This window comes from Oncorhynchus mykiss, chromosome 12, assembly GCF_013265735.2.
Source record: "Oncorhynchus mykiss isolate Arlee chromosome 12, USDA_OmykA_1.1, whole genome shotgun sequence".
Lineage (NCBI taxonomy): Eukaryota > Metazoa > Chordata > Actinopteri > Salmoniformes > Salmonidae > Oncorhynchus > Oncorhynchus mykiss.
Window position 1 is genome coordinate 10,300,642 of NC_048576.1, and position 17,710 is coordinate 10,318,351.

The following is a 17,710-nucleotide window of genomic DNA, read 5'->3' on the forward strand; positions in this document are numbered from 1 at the left end:
AGTTGTTTGTATTATTCTAGTTGTTTGTATTATTCTAGTTGTGGTGGTTGTATTATTCTAGTTGTTTGTATTATTCTAGTTGTTTATTATTCTAGTTGTTTGTATTATTCTAGTTGTGGTGGTTGTATTATTCTAGTTGTGGTGGTTGTATTATTCTAGTTGTGGTGGTTGTATTATTCTAGTTGTGGTGGTTGTATTATTCTAGTTGTGGTGGTTGTATTATTCTAGTTGTGGTGGTTGTATTATTCTAGTTGTGGTGTTTGTATTATTCTAGTTGTGGTGTTTGTATTATTCTAGTTGTGGTGGTTGTATTATTCTAGTTGTGGTGGTTGTATTATTCTAGTTGTGGTGGTTGTATTATTCTAGTTGTGGTGGTTGTATTATTCTAGTTGTGGTGGTTGTATTATTCTAGTTGTGGTGGTTGTATTATTCTAGTTGTGGTGGTTGTATTATTCTAGTTGTGGTGGTTGTATTATTCTAGTTGTGGTGGTTGTATTATTCTAGTTGTGGTGGTTGTATTATTCTAGTTGTGGTGGTTGTATTATTCTAGTTGTGGTGGTTGTATTATTCTAGTTGTGGTGGTTGTATTATTCTAGTTGTGGTGGTTGTATTATTTTAGTTGTGGTGGTTGTATTATTCTAGTTGTGGTGGTTGTATTATTCTAGTTGTGGTGGTTGTATTATTCTAGTTGTGGTGGTTGTATTATTCTAGTTGTGGTGGTTGTATTATTCTAGTTGTGGTGGTTGTATTATTCTAGTTGTGGTGGTTGTATTATTCTAGTTGTGGTGGTTGTATTATTCTAGTTGTGGTGGTTGTATTATTCTAGTTGTGGTGGTTGTATTATTCTAGTTGTGGTGGTTGTATTATTCTAGTTGTGGTGGTTGTATTATTCTAGTTGGTTGTATTATTCTAGTTGGTTGTATTATTCTAGTTGGTTGTATTATTCTAGTTGGTTGTATTATTCTAGTTGGTTGTATTATTCTAGTTGGTTGTATTATTCTAGTTGGTTGTATTATTCTAGTTGGTTGTATTATTCTAGTTGGTTGTATTATTCTAGTTGGTTGTATTATTCTAGTTGGTTGTATTATTCTAGTTGGTTGTATTATTCTAGTTGGTTGTATTATTCTAGTTTTGGTGGTTGTATTATTCTAGTTGTGGTGGTTGTATTATTCTAGTTGTGGTGGTTGTATTATTCTAGTTGTGGTGGTTGTATTATTCTAGTTGTGGTGGTTGTATTATTCTAGTTGTGGTGGTTGTATTATTCTAGTTGTGGTTGTTGTATTATTCTAGTTGTGGTTGTTGTATTATTCTAGTTGTGGTGGTTGTATTATTCTAGTTGTGGTGGTTGTATTATTCTAGTTGTGGTGGTTGTATTATTCTAGTTGTGGTGGTTGTATTATTCTAGTTGTGGTGGTTGTATTATTCTAGTTGTGGTGGTTGTATTATTCTAGTTGTGGTGGTTGTATTATTCTAGTTGTGGTGGTTGTATTATTCTAGTTGTGGTGGTTGTATTATTCTAGTTGTGGTGGTTGTATTATTCTAGTTGTGGTGGTTGTATTATTCTAGTTGTGGTGGTTGTATTATTCTAGTTGTGGTGGTTGTATTATTCTAGTTGTGGTGGTTGTATTATTGTAGTTGTGGTGGTTGTATTATTCTAGTTGTGGTGGTTGTATTATTCTAGTTGTGGTGGTTGTATTATTCTAGTTGTGGTGGTTGTATTATTCTAGTTGTGGTGGTTGTATTATTCTAGTTGTGGTGGTTGTATTATTTTAGTTGTGGTGGTTGTATTATTCTAGTTGTGGTGGTTGTATTATTCTAGTTGTGGTGGTTGTATTATTCTAGTTGTGGTGGTTGTATTATTCTAGTTGTGGTGGTTGTATTATTCTAGTTGTGGTGGTTGTATTATTCTAGTTGTGGTGGTTGTATTATTCTAGTTGTGGTGGTTGTATTATTCTAGTTGTGGTGGTTGTATTATTCTAGTTGTGGTGGTTGTATTATTCTAGTTGTGGTGGTTGTATTATTCTAGTTGTGGTGGTTGTATTATTCTAGTTGTGGTGGTTGTATTATTCTAGTTGTGGTGGTTGTATTATTCTAGTTGTGGTGGTTGTATTATTCTAGTTGTGGTGGTTGTATTATTCTAGTTGTGGTGGTTGTATTATTCTAGTTGTGGTGGTTGTATTATTCTAGTTGTGGTGGTTGTATTATTCTAGTTGTGGTGGTTGTATTATTCTAGTTGTGGTGGTTGTATTATTCTAGTTGTGGTGGTTGTATTATTCTAGTTGTGGTGGTTGTATTATTCTAGTTGTGGTGGTTGTATTATTCTAGTTGTGGTGGTTGTATTATTGTGGTGGTTGTATTATTTAGGTGTTTGTATTATTCTAGTTGTGGTGGTTGTATTATTCTAGTTGTGGTGGTTGTATTATTCTAGTTGTGGTGGTTGTATTATTCTAGTTGTGGTGGTTGTATTATTCTAGTTGTGGTGTTTGTATTATTCTAGTTGTGGTGGTTGTATTATTCTAGTTGTGGTGTTTGTATTATTCTAGTTGTGGTGGTTGTATTATTCTAGTTGTGGTGGTTGTATTATTCTAGTTGTGGTGGTTGTATTATTCTAGTTGTGGTGGTTGTATTATTCTAGTTGTGGTGGTTGTATTATTCTAGTTGTGGTGGTTGTATTATTCTAGTTGTGGTGGTTGTATTATTCTAGTTGTGGTGGTTGTATTATTCTAGTTGTGGTGGTTGTATTATTCTAGTTGTGGTGGTTGTATTATCGTAGTTGTGGTGGTTGTATTATTCTAGTTGTGGTGGTTGTATTATTCTAGTTGTGGTGGTTGTATTATTCTAGTTGTGGTGGTTGTATTATTCTAGTTGTGGTGGTTGTATTATTGTGGTGTTTGTATTATTCTAGTTGTTTGTATTATTCTAGTTGTGGTGGTTGTATTATTCTAGTTGTGGTGGTTGTATTATTCTAGTTGTGGTGGTTGTATTATTCTAGTTGTGGTGGTTGTATTATTCTAGTTGTGGTGGTTGTATTATTCTAGTTGTGGTGGTTGTATTATTCTAGTTGTGGTGGTTGTATTATTCTAGTTGTGGTGGTTGTATTATCGTAGTTGTGGTGGTTGTATTATTCTAGTTGTGGTGGTTGTATTATTCTAGTTGTGGTGGTTGTATTATTCTAGTTGTGGTGGTTGTATTATTCTAGTTGTGGTGGTTGTATTATTGTGGTGTTTGTATTATTCTAGTTGTTTGTATTATTCTAGTTGTGGTGGTTGTATTATTCTAGTTGTGGTGGTTGTATTATTCTAGTTGTGGTGGTTGTATTATTCTAGTTGTGGTGGTTGTATTATTCTAGTTGTGGTGGTTGTATTATTCTAGTTGTGGTGGTTGTATTCTAGTTGTGGTGGTTGTATTATTCTAGTTGTGGTGTTTGTATATCATTGTATTTGTGTGACTTTCCTTGTCTGTGGACCCCAGGAAGAATTGCTGCGCCGGCAAAAGCTAATGGGGATACCAATAAATATTAAACCTCTCTGTCTCACTCTCTCACACACTTTCTCCACTGCCCCCCCCCCCCCCCCCCCCCCCCTGCAGCATTGGTGGTTAGACATTCATCATGTAAATGGGCTCGACTCGGTAGAAGTCGCAGACCCATCTCTATTTATTACCCCTTACTGTACATTCTCCTCCCTCATAGATGATAGAAATACGTCTTCTTGACAATAACATCAGCATTCTGTATTACATGTTCTGCATTCTCTGCAGTGGAGGAGTTGATATGGTATTGATTTTGTTCTCTCTTCCTCTCTCTCCACCCCCTCTGTCTGCAGGATGAGTGGGATCACAGTAGTAATGGCAGTACAGGGTCCAGGCCCAGCTCTGGTTCAAGGCCTGGTTCAGGTTCTAGGTCCGGCAGCAGAGGGAGGAACAACCAGTTCAGAGGGCCAGCCAAGGTACAGGTAACTACCAAACCAAACTACAGCTTTTATATCACCTCTCCCCAACCTTAACGCCCAGAAACACAGTATTATCAAGGTACAGGTAACTACCAAACCAAACTACAGCTTTTATATCACCTCTCCCCAACCTTAACCCCCCAGAAACACAGTATTATCAAGGTACAGGTAACTACCAAACCAAACTACAGCTTTTATATCACCTCTCCCCAACCTTAACCCCCCAGAAACACAGTATTATCAAGGTACAGGTAACTACCAAACCAAACTACAGCTTTTATATCACCTCTCCCCAACCTTAACGCCCAGAAACACAGTATTATCAAGGTACAGGTAACTACCAAACCAAACTACAGCTTTTATATCACCTCTCCCCAACCTTAACGCCCAGAAACACAGTATTATCAAGGTACAGGTAACTACCAAACCAAACTACAGCTTTTATATCACCTCTCCCCAACCTTAACCCCCCAGAAACACAGTATTATCAAGGTACAGGTAACTACCAAACCAAACTACAGCTTTTATATCACCTCTCCCCAACCTTAACCCCCCAGAAACACAGTATTATCAAGGTACAGGTAACTACCAAACCAAACTACAGCTTTTATATCACCTCTCCCCAACCTTAACCCCCCAGAAACACAGTATTATCAAGGTACAGGTAACTACCAAACCAAACTACAGCTTTTATATCACCTCTCCCCAACCTTAACCCCCCAGAAACACAGTATTATCAAGGTACAGGTAACTACCAAACCAAACTACAGCTTTTATATCAGACCACCACCATCACCACAGCAGCTGTGGATGGTGGAGGAAGAAATGGGAGGACGGGCTCTCGCTTCATCCTCCCCCGGCCACCACTGTCCCACACAGTAATATGTATCCAAGTCCTGTTTCACTCTCTTTTGTCCCAAGGGACCCTAAGAAAGCTACTGCAGGCTTATGGCTGCTCCAGAATTCCACCACATAATTTACTATGAGGTCATCAGGGGTTGTCAGGACAACCCTCACCATCCTCTTTTAGCATGCATCACCTTACTGGAGAGGGGTATACTGTAATATGATGTGCATGAAAAGTACTGGCTTACCTTGTTCCACGTTATGTGATGTGGGGTTAATGCAGTGTTTGGGGCAGAGGGGGTTGTCCTCTGGTTCTTCTGTCAGGCTCCAGGATATCTCTCCCAGAGGAGTTGTGTGTCTGCTCCATAGAGATGCATAGAGGACTCTAGATGTCATAATGGCATTCCTTCCCACAGGGAAAACGCACAGTCCATTTACCCAAATACAGTACATGTTGACAGACCAGCTAAACACTTTGTGTCCCAGAAATGTTTTTATAGAAATAATGCCCCTTCCATCCCTCTCAACACAGGTTGGTGGCACCTTCATTGGAGAGGAGGGGCTCCTGGTAATAACTGGGGCGGAATCAGTGGAATGGTATCAAATACATTAACCACGTGGTTTCCGTGGTTTCCAGGTGTTTGATGCCATTCCATTTGCTCCGTTCCAGCCATTATTATGAGCCGTCCTCCCCTCAGCAGCCTCCACTGCCTCAAGTAGTAATAATCATCATGTCACTAATTAATTTTTCCGCTGAAGGGGACTTTAACGAATGCTTTCTCAATGTCAGGGTGTGTTAGCATGCAGGTTGAGTAGCACGGTGACAAGAGAGCTGTTTTGATCACTATTAAGCTGTAGAGTAGTAAACGTGTTCCATATTGTGGTGTGCAGGTAATGCACTGTAACAGGTTGTGTGTTGTCTTCCAGAACGGCAACAGAGAAGGGTCATTTGACATCCTGGGTACTGATATCTGGGCTGCTAACACCATGGACTCTCATGGGTATGTCATGCACACTGTTGACTCATTCACGCCCCCATCACTACACACACACACACACACACACGCGCGCGCAAACACACTGATGATGACTCCTATTACATATTCATTATATCTCTAGCTCACACTGATACATAGCTAGTTGAGAGTGTTTACTTGAATAGCCTTCTCCCATGGCATTGTATTATGGGATGGATATAAAGGAGAGGTTAGTAATAGTACTCACTCCTGTCTTATCCTTGTACTGTGGTGTTGCTATCTTAGCCAGACAACCTGATGATGGGATCAAATCCACGTTTATTTGTCACCTGCACCGAATACAACAAGTGTAGACCTTACCGTGAAATGCTGACTACAACAAGTGTAGACCTTACCGTGAAATGCTGAATACAACTAGTGTAGACCTTACCGTGAAATGCTGAATACAACTAGTGTAGACCTTACCGTGAAATGCTGAAAACAACTAGTGTAGACCTTACCGTGAAATGCTGAATACAACAAGTGTAGACCTTACCGTGAAATGCTGAATACAACTAGTGTAGACCTTACCGTGAAATGCTGAATACAACTAGTGTAGACCTTACCGTGAAATGCTGAAAACAACAAGTGTAGACCTTACCGTGAAATGCTGAAAACAACAAGTGTAGACCTTACCGTGAAATGCTGAATACAACAAGTGTAGACCTTACCGTGAAATGCTGAATACAACTAGTGTAGACCTTACCGTGAAATGCTGAATACAACTAGTGTAGACCTTACCGTGAAATGCTGAATACAACTAGTGTAGACCTTACCGTGAAATGCTGAAAACAACTAGTGTAGACCTTACCGTGAAATGCTGAATACAACAAGTGAAGACCTTACCGTGAAATGCTTCCTTACAGGCCCTTAACCAACAGGGCAGTTCAAGAAGAGTTAAGAAATATTGACCAAATAAACTAAAGTCAAAAAATATAAAAAGTAACAATATACAGAGGGTACCGGTACTGAGTCAGTGTGGAGGCTGTATACAGGGGGTACCGGTACTGAGTCAGTGTGGAGGCTGTATACAGGGGGGTACCGGTACTGAGTCAGTGTGGAGGCTGTATACAGGGGGGTACCGGTACTGAGTCAGTGTGGAGGCTGTATACAGGGGGTACCGGTACTGAGTCAGTGTGGAGGCTGTATACAGGGGGTACCGGTACTGAGTCAGTGTGGAGGCTGTATACAGGGGGTACCGGTACTGAGTCAGTGTGGAGGCTGTATACAGGGGGGTACCGGTACTGAGTCAGTGTGGAGGCTGTATACAGGGGGTACCGGTACTGAGTCAGTGTGGAGGCTGTATACAGGGGGGTACCGGTACTGAGTCAGTGTGGAGGCTATATACAGGGGGTACTGGTACAGAGTCAATGTGGAGGCTATATACAGGGGGTACCGGTACTGAGTCAGTGTGGAGGCTGTATACAGGGGGTACCGGTACTGAGTCAGTGTGGAGGCTGTATACAGGGGGTACCGGTACTGAGTCAGTGTGGAGGCTGTATACAGGGGGGTACCGGTACTGAGTCAGTGTGGAGGCTGTATACAGGGGGTACCGGTACTGAGTCAGTGTGGAGGCTGTATACAGGATGTACCGGTACTGAGTCAGTGTGGAGGCTGTATACAGGGGGTACCGGTACTGAGTCAGTGTGGAGGCTGTATACAGGGGGTACCGGTACTGAGTCAGTGTGGAGGCTGTATACAGGGGGTACCGGTACTGAGTCAGTGTGGAGGCTGTATACAGGGGGTACCGGTACTGAGTCAGTGTGCGGGGGTACAGGTAGGTTGAGGTCATTTGTTCATGTAGGTTGGGGTGAGGTGACTATAGATACTAAACTGTGAGTAGCAGCAGTGTACAAAACAAATGGGGGGGGGGGGGGGGTCAATGTAAATAGTCCGGTGGCCATTTGATGAATTGTTCAGCACCCTGAGTAGTTGTTGTCAGACAGGAAATGGAACTACACAACCGCAGGGACCACACAGTTTTACCAAAAATAACTACATTGGCAGCAGCTTAACCTCGGGTTTAATTCTATTAATTTACAGCATAGTCTTCTTTCAGAATCAGCCAGCTGTTTTTTTTTTTTCATTGGTGACGTCTTCTGGCCCTCAAACAGTGTGTGTTCAGAGAACATGTGGTTTGTTCTGATATATATATATATATATATACAGTGCCTTGTGAAAGTATTCGGCCCCCTTGAACTTTGTGACCTTTTGCCACATTTCAGGCTTCAAACATAAAGATATAAAACTGTATTTTTTTGTGAAGAATCAACAACAAGTGGGACACAATCATGAAGTGGAAAGACATTTATTGGATATTTCAAACTTTTTTAACAAATCAAAAACTGAAAAATTGGGCGTGCAAAATTATTCATCCCCCTTAAGTTAATACTTTGTAGCGCCACCTTTTGCTGCGATTACAGCTGTAAGTCGCTTGGGGTATGTCTATCAGTTTTGCACATCGAGAGACTGATTTTTTTTTCCCATTCCTCCTTGCAAAACAGCTTGAGCTCAGTGAGGTTGGATGGAGAGCATTTGTGAACAGCAGTTTTCAGTTCTTTCCACAGATTCTCGATTGGATTCAGGTCTGGACTTTGACTTGGCCATTCTAACACCTGGATATGTTTATTTTTGAACCATTCCATTGTAGATTTTGCTTTATGTTTTGGATCATTGTCTTGTTGGAAGACAAATCTCCGTCCCAGTCTCAGGTCTTTTGCAGACTCCATCAGGTTTTCTTCCAGAATGGTCCTGTATTTGGCTCCATCCATCTTCCCATCAATTTTAACCATCTTCCCTGTCCCTGCTGAAGAAAAGCAGGCCCAAACCATGATGCTGCCACCACCATGTTTGACAGTGGGGATGGTGTGTTCACGGTGATGAGCTGTGTTGCTTTTACGCCAAACATAACGTTTTGCATTATTGCCAAAAAGTTATATTTTGGTTTCATCTGACCAGAGCACCTTCTTCCACATGTTTGGTGTGTCTCCCAGGTGGCTTGTGGCAAACTTTAAACTACACTTATGGATATCTTTAAGAAATGGCTTTCTTCTTGCCACTCTTCCATAAAGGCCAGATTTGTGCAAAATACGACTGATTGTTGTCCTATGGACATAGTCTCCCACCTCAGCTGTAGATCTCTGCAGTTCATCCAGAGTGATCATGGGCCTCTTGGCTGCATCTCTGATCAGTCTTCTCCTTGTATGAGCTGAAAGTTTAGAGGGACGGCCAGGTCTTGGTAGATTTGCAGTGGTCTGATACTCCTTCCATTTCAATATTATCGCTTGCACAGTGCTCCTTGGGATGTTTAAAGCTTGGGAAATCTTTTTGTATCCAAATCCGGCTTTAAACTTCTTCACAACAGTATCTCGGACCTGCCTGGTGTGTTCCTTGTTCTTCATGATGCTCTCTGCGCTTTTAACGGACCTCTGAGACTATCACAGTGCAGGTGCATTTATACGGAGACTTGATTACACACAGGTGGATTGTATTTATCATCATTAGTCATTTAGGTCAACATTGGATCATTCAGAGATCCTCACTGAACTTCTGGAGAGAGTTTGCTGCACTGAAAGTAAAGGGGCTGAATAATTTTGCACGCCCAATTTTTCAGTTTTTGATTTGTTAAAAAAGTTTGAAATATCCAATAAATGTCGTTCCACGTCATGATTGTGTCCCACTTGTTGTTGATTCTTCACAAAAAAATACAGTTTTATATCTTTATGTTTGAAGCCTGAAATGTGGCAAAAGGTCGCAAACTTCAAGGGGGCCGAATACTTTCGCAAGGCACTGTACATACATACATACATACATACATACATACATGCGTACTAATACATTTTTTGGGGATTTGTGTGTATTGCTAGGTATTACTGCGTTTTTAGAGCTAGAGAAACAAGCATATTTTTGCGCCTGCGGTAGCATCTGCCAATATGTGTTGCGACCGATTTTTGATTTGTTTATGTCATCTTCTTGTCCAATGTTGTGTTTGTAGGGGGGCGACATGGGACCTCCAGCCTGAGAAGCTAGACTTCAGTCAGTTCCACAGGAAACCCTTCAGAGGAACACCAAAGCATCTACCACACATCGACAGAGAGGGGTGAGTGCATCTAGTGGTTCAATTAAATAAATACCAAGTTACTGAGAAAGGACGCGTGTGTCCAGCGACTCCTTGACTTGAGCATAGAGAAACATTGTCCCAGTTCTCTCCCTAACCCTTCTACCTGGCCCTAACCCTGCTACCTGGCCCTAACCCTGCTACCTGGCCCTAACCCTGCTACCTGGCCCTAACCCTGCTACCTGGCCCTAACCCTTCTACCTGGCCCTAACCCTTCTACCTGGCCCTAACCCTTCTACCTGGCCCTAACCCTTCTACCTGGCCCTAACCCTTCTACCTGGCCCTAACCCTTCTACCTGGCCCTAACCCTTCTACCTGGCCCTAACCCTTCTACCTGGCCCTAACCCTGCTACCTGGCCCTAACCCTGCTACCTGGCCCTAACCCTGCTACCTGGCCCTAACCCTGCTACCTGGCCCTAACCCTTCTACCTGGCCCTAACCCTTCTACCTGGCCCTAACCCTTCTACCTGGCCCTAACCCTTCTACCTGGCCCTAACCCTGCTACCTGGCCCTAACCCTTCTACCTGGCCCTAACCCTTCTACCTGGCCCTAACCCTGCTACCTGGCCCTAACCCTTCTACCTGGCCCTAACCCTTCTACCCTTCTACACTTTGCAGATCTGAAGGCCTATACATCCCTCCCATTAATCCTCTCCTATGGGATAGACATGAACATGATGCTGGTCCATTCCATTACTACTTGGTGTCTGTAGCCTCTGCTACACTCATACTGACCCCTAGGCCTCAGTCTCACTACTGGGTTATCATCACATAAACTCAATCTCAAATGGTCTTTTCACCGTTCCTCACAACCTCTCCTCACTCCTCACTCATCTCCAATGAGTTTTGAGAAGGTGAGGAGAGAAAATGTCAGGAATAGAAGAGAAATTGTCCCCTGTATAAGCCAATCAGAGCCCACCTATCCTGCCTACTCATCCCTTATCTCTCGATCTCTCAGGATGATGAAAGGCAAGTTTGAAGATGATGATGACGATGATGGCATTGACCTGAATGACATGGAGAAGTTCCTGCCAGGCCTTACTGTGAGTTAACCTCTTTCTTTGTCTCGGTCCTCTCTATCTGCTTTCTAACAAGACCACATACCTACTAATGGTAGGGAGCTCCATCTGGTGGCTGAAAGATGGAACTTCATACTTAGAAATGTAAGGAATAGTCTTGTCCTTTATGTGAGTGAACTCTGACATCTAGTGTTGAACCGTTGTCCATTCACCTCTGACCATGTTAAAGGGCCAATACTGGCGCCCAGTGGTCGTTTTAAGGTACTGTTCCTTGAGTTCCATAATTTCTCATAAAACACTAGATAAGGTCTTGCTCAGACTAAATCTTTGCTGGTTTTCTGTCCCTTGAAAATCCTAAATAAATCACTTTTCTATATGTACTACAAATATATATATTTCGCTCTGTTCTCTAGCAGGATTTTTTTTTTTTTTTGGGCTCCCAAGTGGCACAGCGGTCTAAGGTGCTGCATCTCAGTGCAAGAGGCGTCACTACAGTCCCTGGTTCAAATCCAGGCTCTATCACATCCGGCCGTGACTGAGAGTCCCATAGGGCGGCTCACAATTGGCCCAGCGTCGTCCTAGTTTGGCCAGGGTAGGCCGTCATTGTAAATAAGAATTTGTTCTAAATTGACTTGCCTAGTTAAAGGTTAAATTTAATAAAAATTGAAAAATGTCTCTGGCTGTAAAACCAACCAATGTCCAAATATATATATATGACTGTAGAACTTTGGAATTCAATTCTAAGAAGATTTATTCATCCCAGAGGGGAAATGATTCCTAGCAGGTCAGGAATAGGATACAGATCCAGCTAGGGTGGGTCTGTCTCGCATGTCTACAGGACTACGTCACTGTGTGCCAGTGTTACCGTCTGGGTTTGTCTGGTCTGCTGACGGGCAGGATGTTGGCACTGGAGGGTCTGGAGGGCAGGAGGGACACACACATACCCCCACCCCCACATGTCTGGTCTCATATCCAGACTGGCCACCAGGGAGTCTCCCCCCCTGCCCACGTCATCGCTCTGCCTGCCAGTCAGCCAGCCATGACCCCACGCCAGGCCCAGCCAGTCTCCAGTTCATTGTTTCATTGTGCTCACCACGCCATCTCCTTTGACTGACTGCTTTGTAAATAACTCAGACACACCACAACGCACGGGAAGGAACTGACTGTGAGGACGCGGATGACCCTGAAAGTAAAACTCAAAGTTGAAAATAGACCAAAGAAAGTACCTCCTCAAGATGACTGAAATACTAGTGTTTATAATCATGTTTCCTTTACAGTGCCTGACAATATATATCTCTTGAGACCTGGGAATGCCTGTCCTGTTCCCCAGTGTTTGTCAGTAGTGACATTCAGTGTGTGTGATACCCGTTGCCCTGTTGGCCTCAGTGGCACATAAAGCTGTCTAATATCCCCTAGCAGGCTCTCAGGGGCCAGGACCAGTCAGTCAGTCCCTAGGTTTACCTCACCTCACTGATAACCTGACTAAATATAGCAGCAGATGGCGCCGTGCCGCGCCGCTAAGCCTCTGTGACTGGAGCTCAGTCTCTGTGTGTGTGTGGGGGGGGGGGACGATGAAGACGACAAATGTGTTTGTGTGTGTTTGAGAATGTGTGTGTCTTGACTACTTGGCTCAGTGTGTGTGATGCTTGTAGTCAGGACTTACATAACATACAGTGGGAATCAAACGCTCATGATGTTGATTAAATGCCAACAAAGTTTTTACATTTTTATGAGATGGATTATGGGGGAGGGGTTTTAGGGAGAGGAAGATTGATTTTTGGGGCTGGGGGATATCGGGAGAGATATGTAATTATTTGGGGTGGGGAGGTCGGGGAGAGGAATGGGTGGATCCCAAAGCCGAGCTCTGCCATCCAGGACTATACCAGGCGGTGTCAGAGGAACGCCCTAAAAATGGTCAAAGACTCCAGGACACACAATTCATAGACTGTTCTCTCTGCTACTGCGAAAGACCAAAAGGTTCCTGAACAGCTTCTACCCCCAAGCCATCAGACTGCTGAACAACTCCTACCCCCCAAGCCATCAGACTGCTGAACCGCTTCTACCCCCAAGCCATCAGACTGCTGAACCGCTTCTACCCCCAAGCCATCAGACTGCTGAACAGCTTCTACCCCCAAGCCATCAGACTGCTGAACCGCTTCTACCCCCAAGCCATCAGACTGCTGAACAGCTTCTACCTCCAAACCATCAGACTGCTGAACAGCTCCTACCTCCAAACCATCAGACTGCTGAACAACTCCTACCCCCCAAGCCATCAGACTGCTGAACCGCTTCTACCCCCAAGCCATCAGACTGCTGAACAGCTTCTACCCCCAAACCATCAGACTGCTGAACAGCTCCTACCCCCAAGTCATTAGACTGCTGAACAGCTTCTACCCCCAAGCCATCAGACTGCTGAACAGCTTCTACCCCCAAGCCATCAGACTGCTGAACAGCTTCTACCTCCAAACCATCAGACTGCTGAACAGCTTCTACCCCCAAACCATCAGACTGCTGAACAGCTCCTACCCCCAAGTCATTAGACTGCTGAACAGCTTCTACCCCCAAGCCATCAGACTGCTGAACAGCTTCTACCTCCAAGTCATTAGACTGCTGAACAGCTTCTACCCCCAAACCATCAGACTGCTGAACAGCTTCTACCCCCAAACCATCAGACTGCTGAACAGCTCCTACCCCCAAGTCATTAGACTGCTGAACAGCTTCTACCCCCAAGCCATCAGACTGCTGAACAGCTTCTACCCCCAAACCATCAGACTGCTGAACAGCTTCTACCCCCAAACCATCAGACTGCTGAACAGCTTCTACCCCCAAACCATCAGACTGCTGAACAGCTTCTACCCCCAAACCATCAGACTGCTGAACAGCTCCTACCCCCAAGTCATTAGACTGCTGAACAGCTTCTACCCCCAAGCCATCAGACTGCTGAACAGCTTCTACCTCCAAGTCATTAGACTGCTGAACAGCTTCTACCCCCAAGCCATTACACACACACACACACACTCCAACACACACACACACACACACTCCAACACACACACACACACACACACACACTCCAACACACACACACACACACACACTCCAACACACACACACACACTCCAATACACACACACACACTACATATGCTCATGCACACAAAACACATACATGCATATTGATGCCACACTCACACATTTGTGATCTTGTCACGTTTTATTTCCTATCATAATTACCTAGTCACCTTACACACACACTCCAACACACACACACACACACTCCAACACACACACACACACACTCCAACACACACACACACACACACACACACACACTCCAACACACACACACACACACACACACACTCCAACACACACACACACACACACGTGATCTTGTCACGTTTTATTACCTATCATAATTACCTATTCACCTTTACCTGCATGTACATATTTCCTCAACTAATGGTACCCCTTCACATTGACTCGGTACCACTACTCCTTTGTATATATCCTCATTATTTAGTGTTACTAGTTCATTTTTTGTTGTTGTAATTGTCAAATGTTCTCACTACTTAACTGAGTTGTTGGTTAAGGGCTTGTAAGCAAGCATTTCCTGGTAAAGTCTACACCTGTTGTATTCAGCGCATGTGACAAATACAATTCGATTTGAAAATGTTTTCACCCTCAGATTCCAGGGCTATTCTGGGGAAACAGACTAATTCACAACCAGAATAGCAGCACCAAGGCCCACTAGGTAAAAGAACCTGGGAGGACAGGAAAGGCAGAGCACAGGGGAGAACCAGCATCCTCTCTACACCCCATGTTATGAGATTCCTGCAGGATGATTCTATGGAGCTTGGTCTGGGTCTGGAGTGAGACGTGCTTCATTAAGGATGAGTCAAGCCCCTTCCCCTTCCCTCTATTCAGTCCCATTTCTGACATAGTTTACACCCACCTGACCCTAGCAAAGCTTTAGCCAAGGTGTGTGTGTGTGTGCTTGTTTACGTCAGGTCAGATTTAAGAGCCTGACAGGGCCAGAGAGGTACAGTAGTCACTGATGGCAGGAAGCCCTCTCAGGTCAGATTTAAGAGCCTGACAGGGCCAGAGAGGTACAGTAGTCACTGATGGCAGGATAGCCCTCTCAGGTCAGATTTAAGAGCCTGACAGGGCCAGAGAGGTACAGTAGTCACTGATGGCAGGATAGCCCTCTCAGGTCAGATTTAAGAGCCTGACAGGGCCAGAGAGGTACAGTAGTCACTGATGGCAGGATAGCCCTCTCAGGTCAGATTTAAGAGCCTGACAGGGCCAGAGAGGTACAGTAGTCACTGATGGCAGGATAGCCCTCTCATGTGTATCATAGTGACAGACAGGGATGGACATCTCAGTCATCGGGTTGGTGAAGTCAACATGAGACTGTGTTATTGTGATATGTATATCTCTGCGTGCTCTGGGGGATTCTGAGCATGTCAACACAATGCTTGCATGACTCTGGGTGCGTGATATCTTTTCAATACCCTAACAACATCCAGTTGCCTTGTTTGTGTGACTGCAGCTTGGCTGCCATGCGCGGAAGTCATCCGGCCCCATTTGATTTCAATAGGTATTGCTATTGCTTGCCTTTCATCACGTTCTTCCTCTTCCTGTGGGTGACGATGTTTTTTTTCATTGACATTCGAGCCCGGCTCGTCTGTTTCTGTACGCGTGCGTGGGATGTGCACGTTTGCTCATGTCCTTGTGCGATCATTTCCATCGTCCCATTTGTTGTCCTTTTATAAACTCTCATGGTCTCATCAACTCCAGCCTGATGGATATACAGTAGATCGGCCCTGGCTCATTAATGAAGACTGAACTCATGTTGGTAAACATCATGGTGGTTGAGTTACATTATAGTAGATTAATTGTAGTTCTCTCTGTCTTGAGTCAGTGATGAGGAGATCCACTGTATATATCTAGGACTTCCTGTCCTCTGTCCCTGTGGGACTGGCTGATTTCTGGTTGTTTTCCCAAGGGGGAGGCAGTCAGATAGCCTGGTCCCAGATTGGTTTGTGATCTTGCTTGCTGGTCATTGTCACTTCATTGACCACAGGAGCTGTCAAGAAGCACAAACAGATCTGGCACCGAGTCTCACCCCTCTGCTTCCCACAGTCCACAGTGCTACTGATCCAGTCAGTCATTGGGGACCTGAGTTATGGGCCTGGCCGGCTGACCGGTGGTGGCCAGGCAGGGGCCACAGAGTCACTGAGGACATATCCGGCCTGGTCCGCTCCAGTTCCTTCCTGCAGAACAAAGCGACCAGGGGACCAGACTCAAGACGTCTCCTCAGACTGGCTGGCCCGCTCAGTCTACGTGCACCAGAGCAGGAGCCTCAGAGGGGAGGCAGTCAGCCAACCAGCCCTCGGGACTCGGGTCGGTGACTGGGGTCCGGGTGCTGGGACCGTACTTAACACAGGCCTGTCTGGGGCTGAAGGAATAGTTGGCCCTGCTCCCTCCTCCATCCTTGTCCTCCTCATTCTCCCTCCTTCACGTCCACTGTAGAACAATGAGGTCAGCGTGGAGAGCAGCCCCCTCCTACTCTCTTTTCCTGCCATTGTCAGAGAGGAGAGAGTCTGTGTTAGGTGTGCTCCCAGTGACCGACCACAGAGGAACACTGACCTTCTAGAGATCAGGAACTGGAGAAGACGCGTAGACACACACACACACGTGGACGGACACACACACATTGCTTTCGGAAAGTTGGCAGACCCCTTGACTTTTTCCACATTTTGTTACGTTACAGTCTGATTCTAAAATGGAATATTTGATTTATTATTTTATTTTATATTTTTTTTGCCCCTTATTAATATACACACACTACCCCACACTACCCCATAATGACAAAAATAAAAAAACGTTTTTTAGACATTTTTGCAAATGTATTAAAAATAAAACTGATCACATTTACATAAGTATTCAGTCCCTTTACTCAGTACTTTGTTAAAGCACCTTTTTGAAGTGATTACAGCCTTGAGTCTTCTTGGGGAGTGTCGCTGCTCAGCTAATTTCAGGTCTCTCCAGAGATGTTCGATTGGGTTCAAGTCCGGGCTCTGGCTGGGCCACTAAAGGACATTCGGAGACTTTTTCCGAAGTCACTCCTGCGTTGTCTTGGCTGTGTGCTTAGGGACATTGTCCTGTTGGAAGGTGAACCTTCACCCCAGTCTGAGGTCCTGAGTGCTCTGGAGCAAGTTTTCATCAAGGATCTCTCTGTACTTTGCTCCATTCAACTTTCCCTCGATCCTGACTAGTCTCCCCTGCTGCTGATAAACATCCCCACAGCATGATGCTGCACCACCATGCTTCACCGTAGGGATGGTGTCAGGTTTCCTCCAGATGTGACGCTTGGCATTCAAGCCAAAGAGTTCAATCTTGGTTTCATCAGACCAGAGAATCTTGTTTCTCATGGTCTGAGAGTTCTCTAGTTGCCTTTTTACAAACTCCAAGCGGGCTGTTCTGTGACTTTTACTGAGGGGCTTCTGTCTGGCCACTCTACCATAAAGGCCTGATTGGTGGAGTGCTGCAGAGATGGTTGTCCTTCTGGAAGGTTCTTCCGTCTCCACAGAGGATCTCTGTCAGAGTGACCATCGGGTTCTTGGTCACCTCCCTGACCAAGGCCCTTCTCCCCCGATTGCTCAGTTTGACCGGACGGCCAGCTCTAGGACGAGTCTTGGTGGTTCTAAACTTGTTCCATCAAAGAATGATGGAGGCCACTGTGTTCTTGGGGACCTTCA

At 44.4% G+C, this 17,710-nt stretch overlaps 1 protein-coding gene across 1 annotated transcript in view; it reads left to right on the forward strand.

Annotated features, from left to right (window-relative positions):
* ctif (CBP80/20-dependent translation initiation factor) overlaps positions 1–17,710 on the forward strand; it is a 192,740-nt gene that overhangs the window by 63,115 nt on the left and 111,915 nt on the right. The window contains exons 5-8 of the mRNA XM_036937075.1: positions 3,825–3,953; positions 5,724–5,797; positions 9,807–9,911; positions 10,887–10,971. Of these exons, the coding sequence (XP_036792970.1) occupies positions 3,825–3,953; positions 5,724–5,797; positions 9,807–9,911; positions 10,887–10,971 (393 nt within the window). The remainder of the gene's footprint in view (positions 1–3,824; positions 3,954–5,723; positions 5,798–9,806; positions 9,912–10,886; positions 10,972–17,710) is intronic.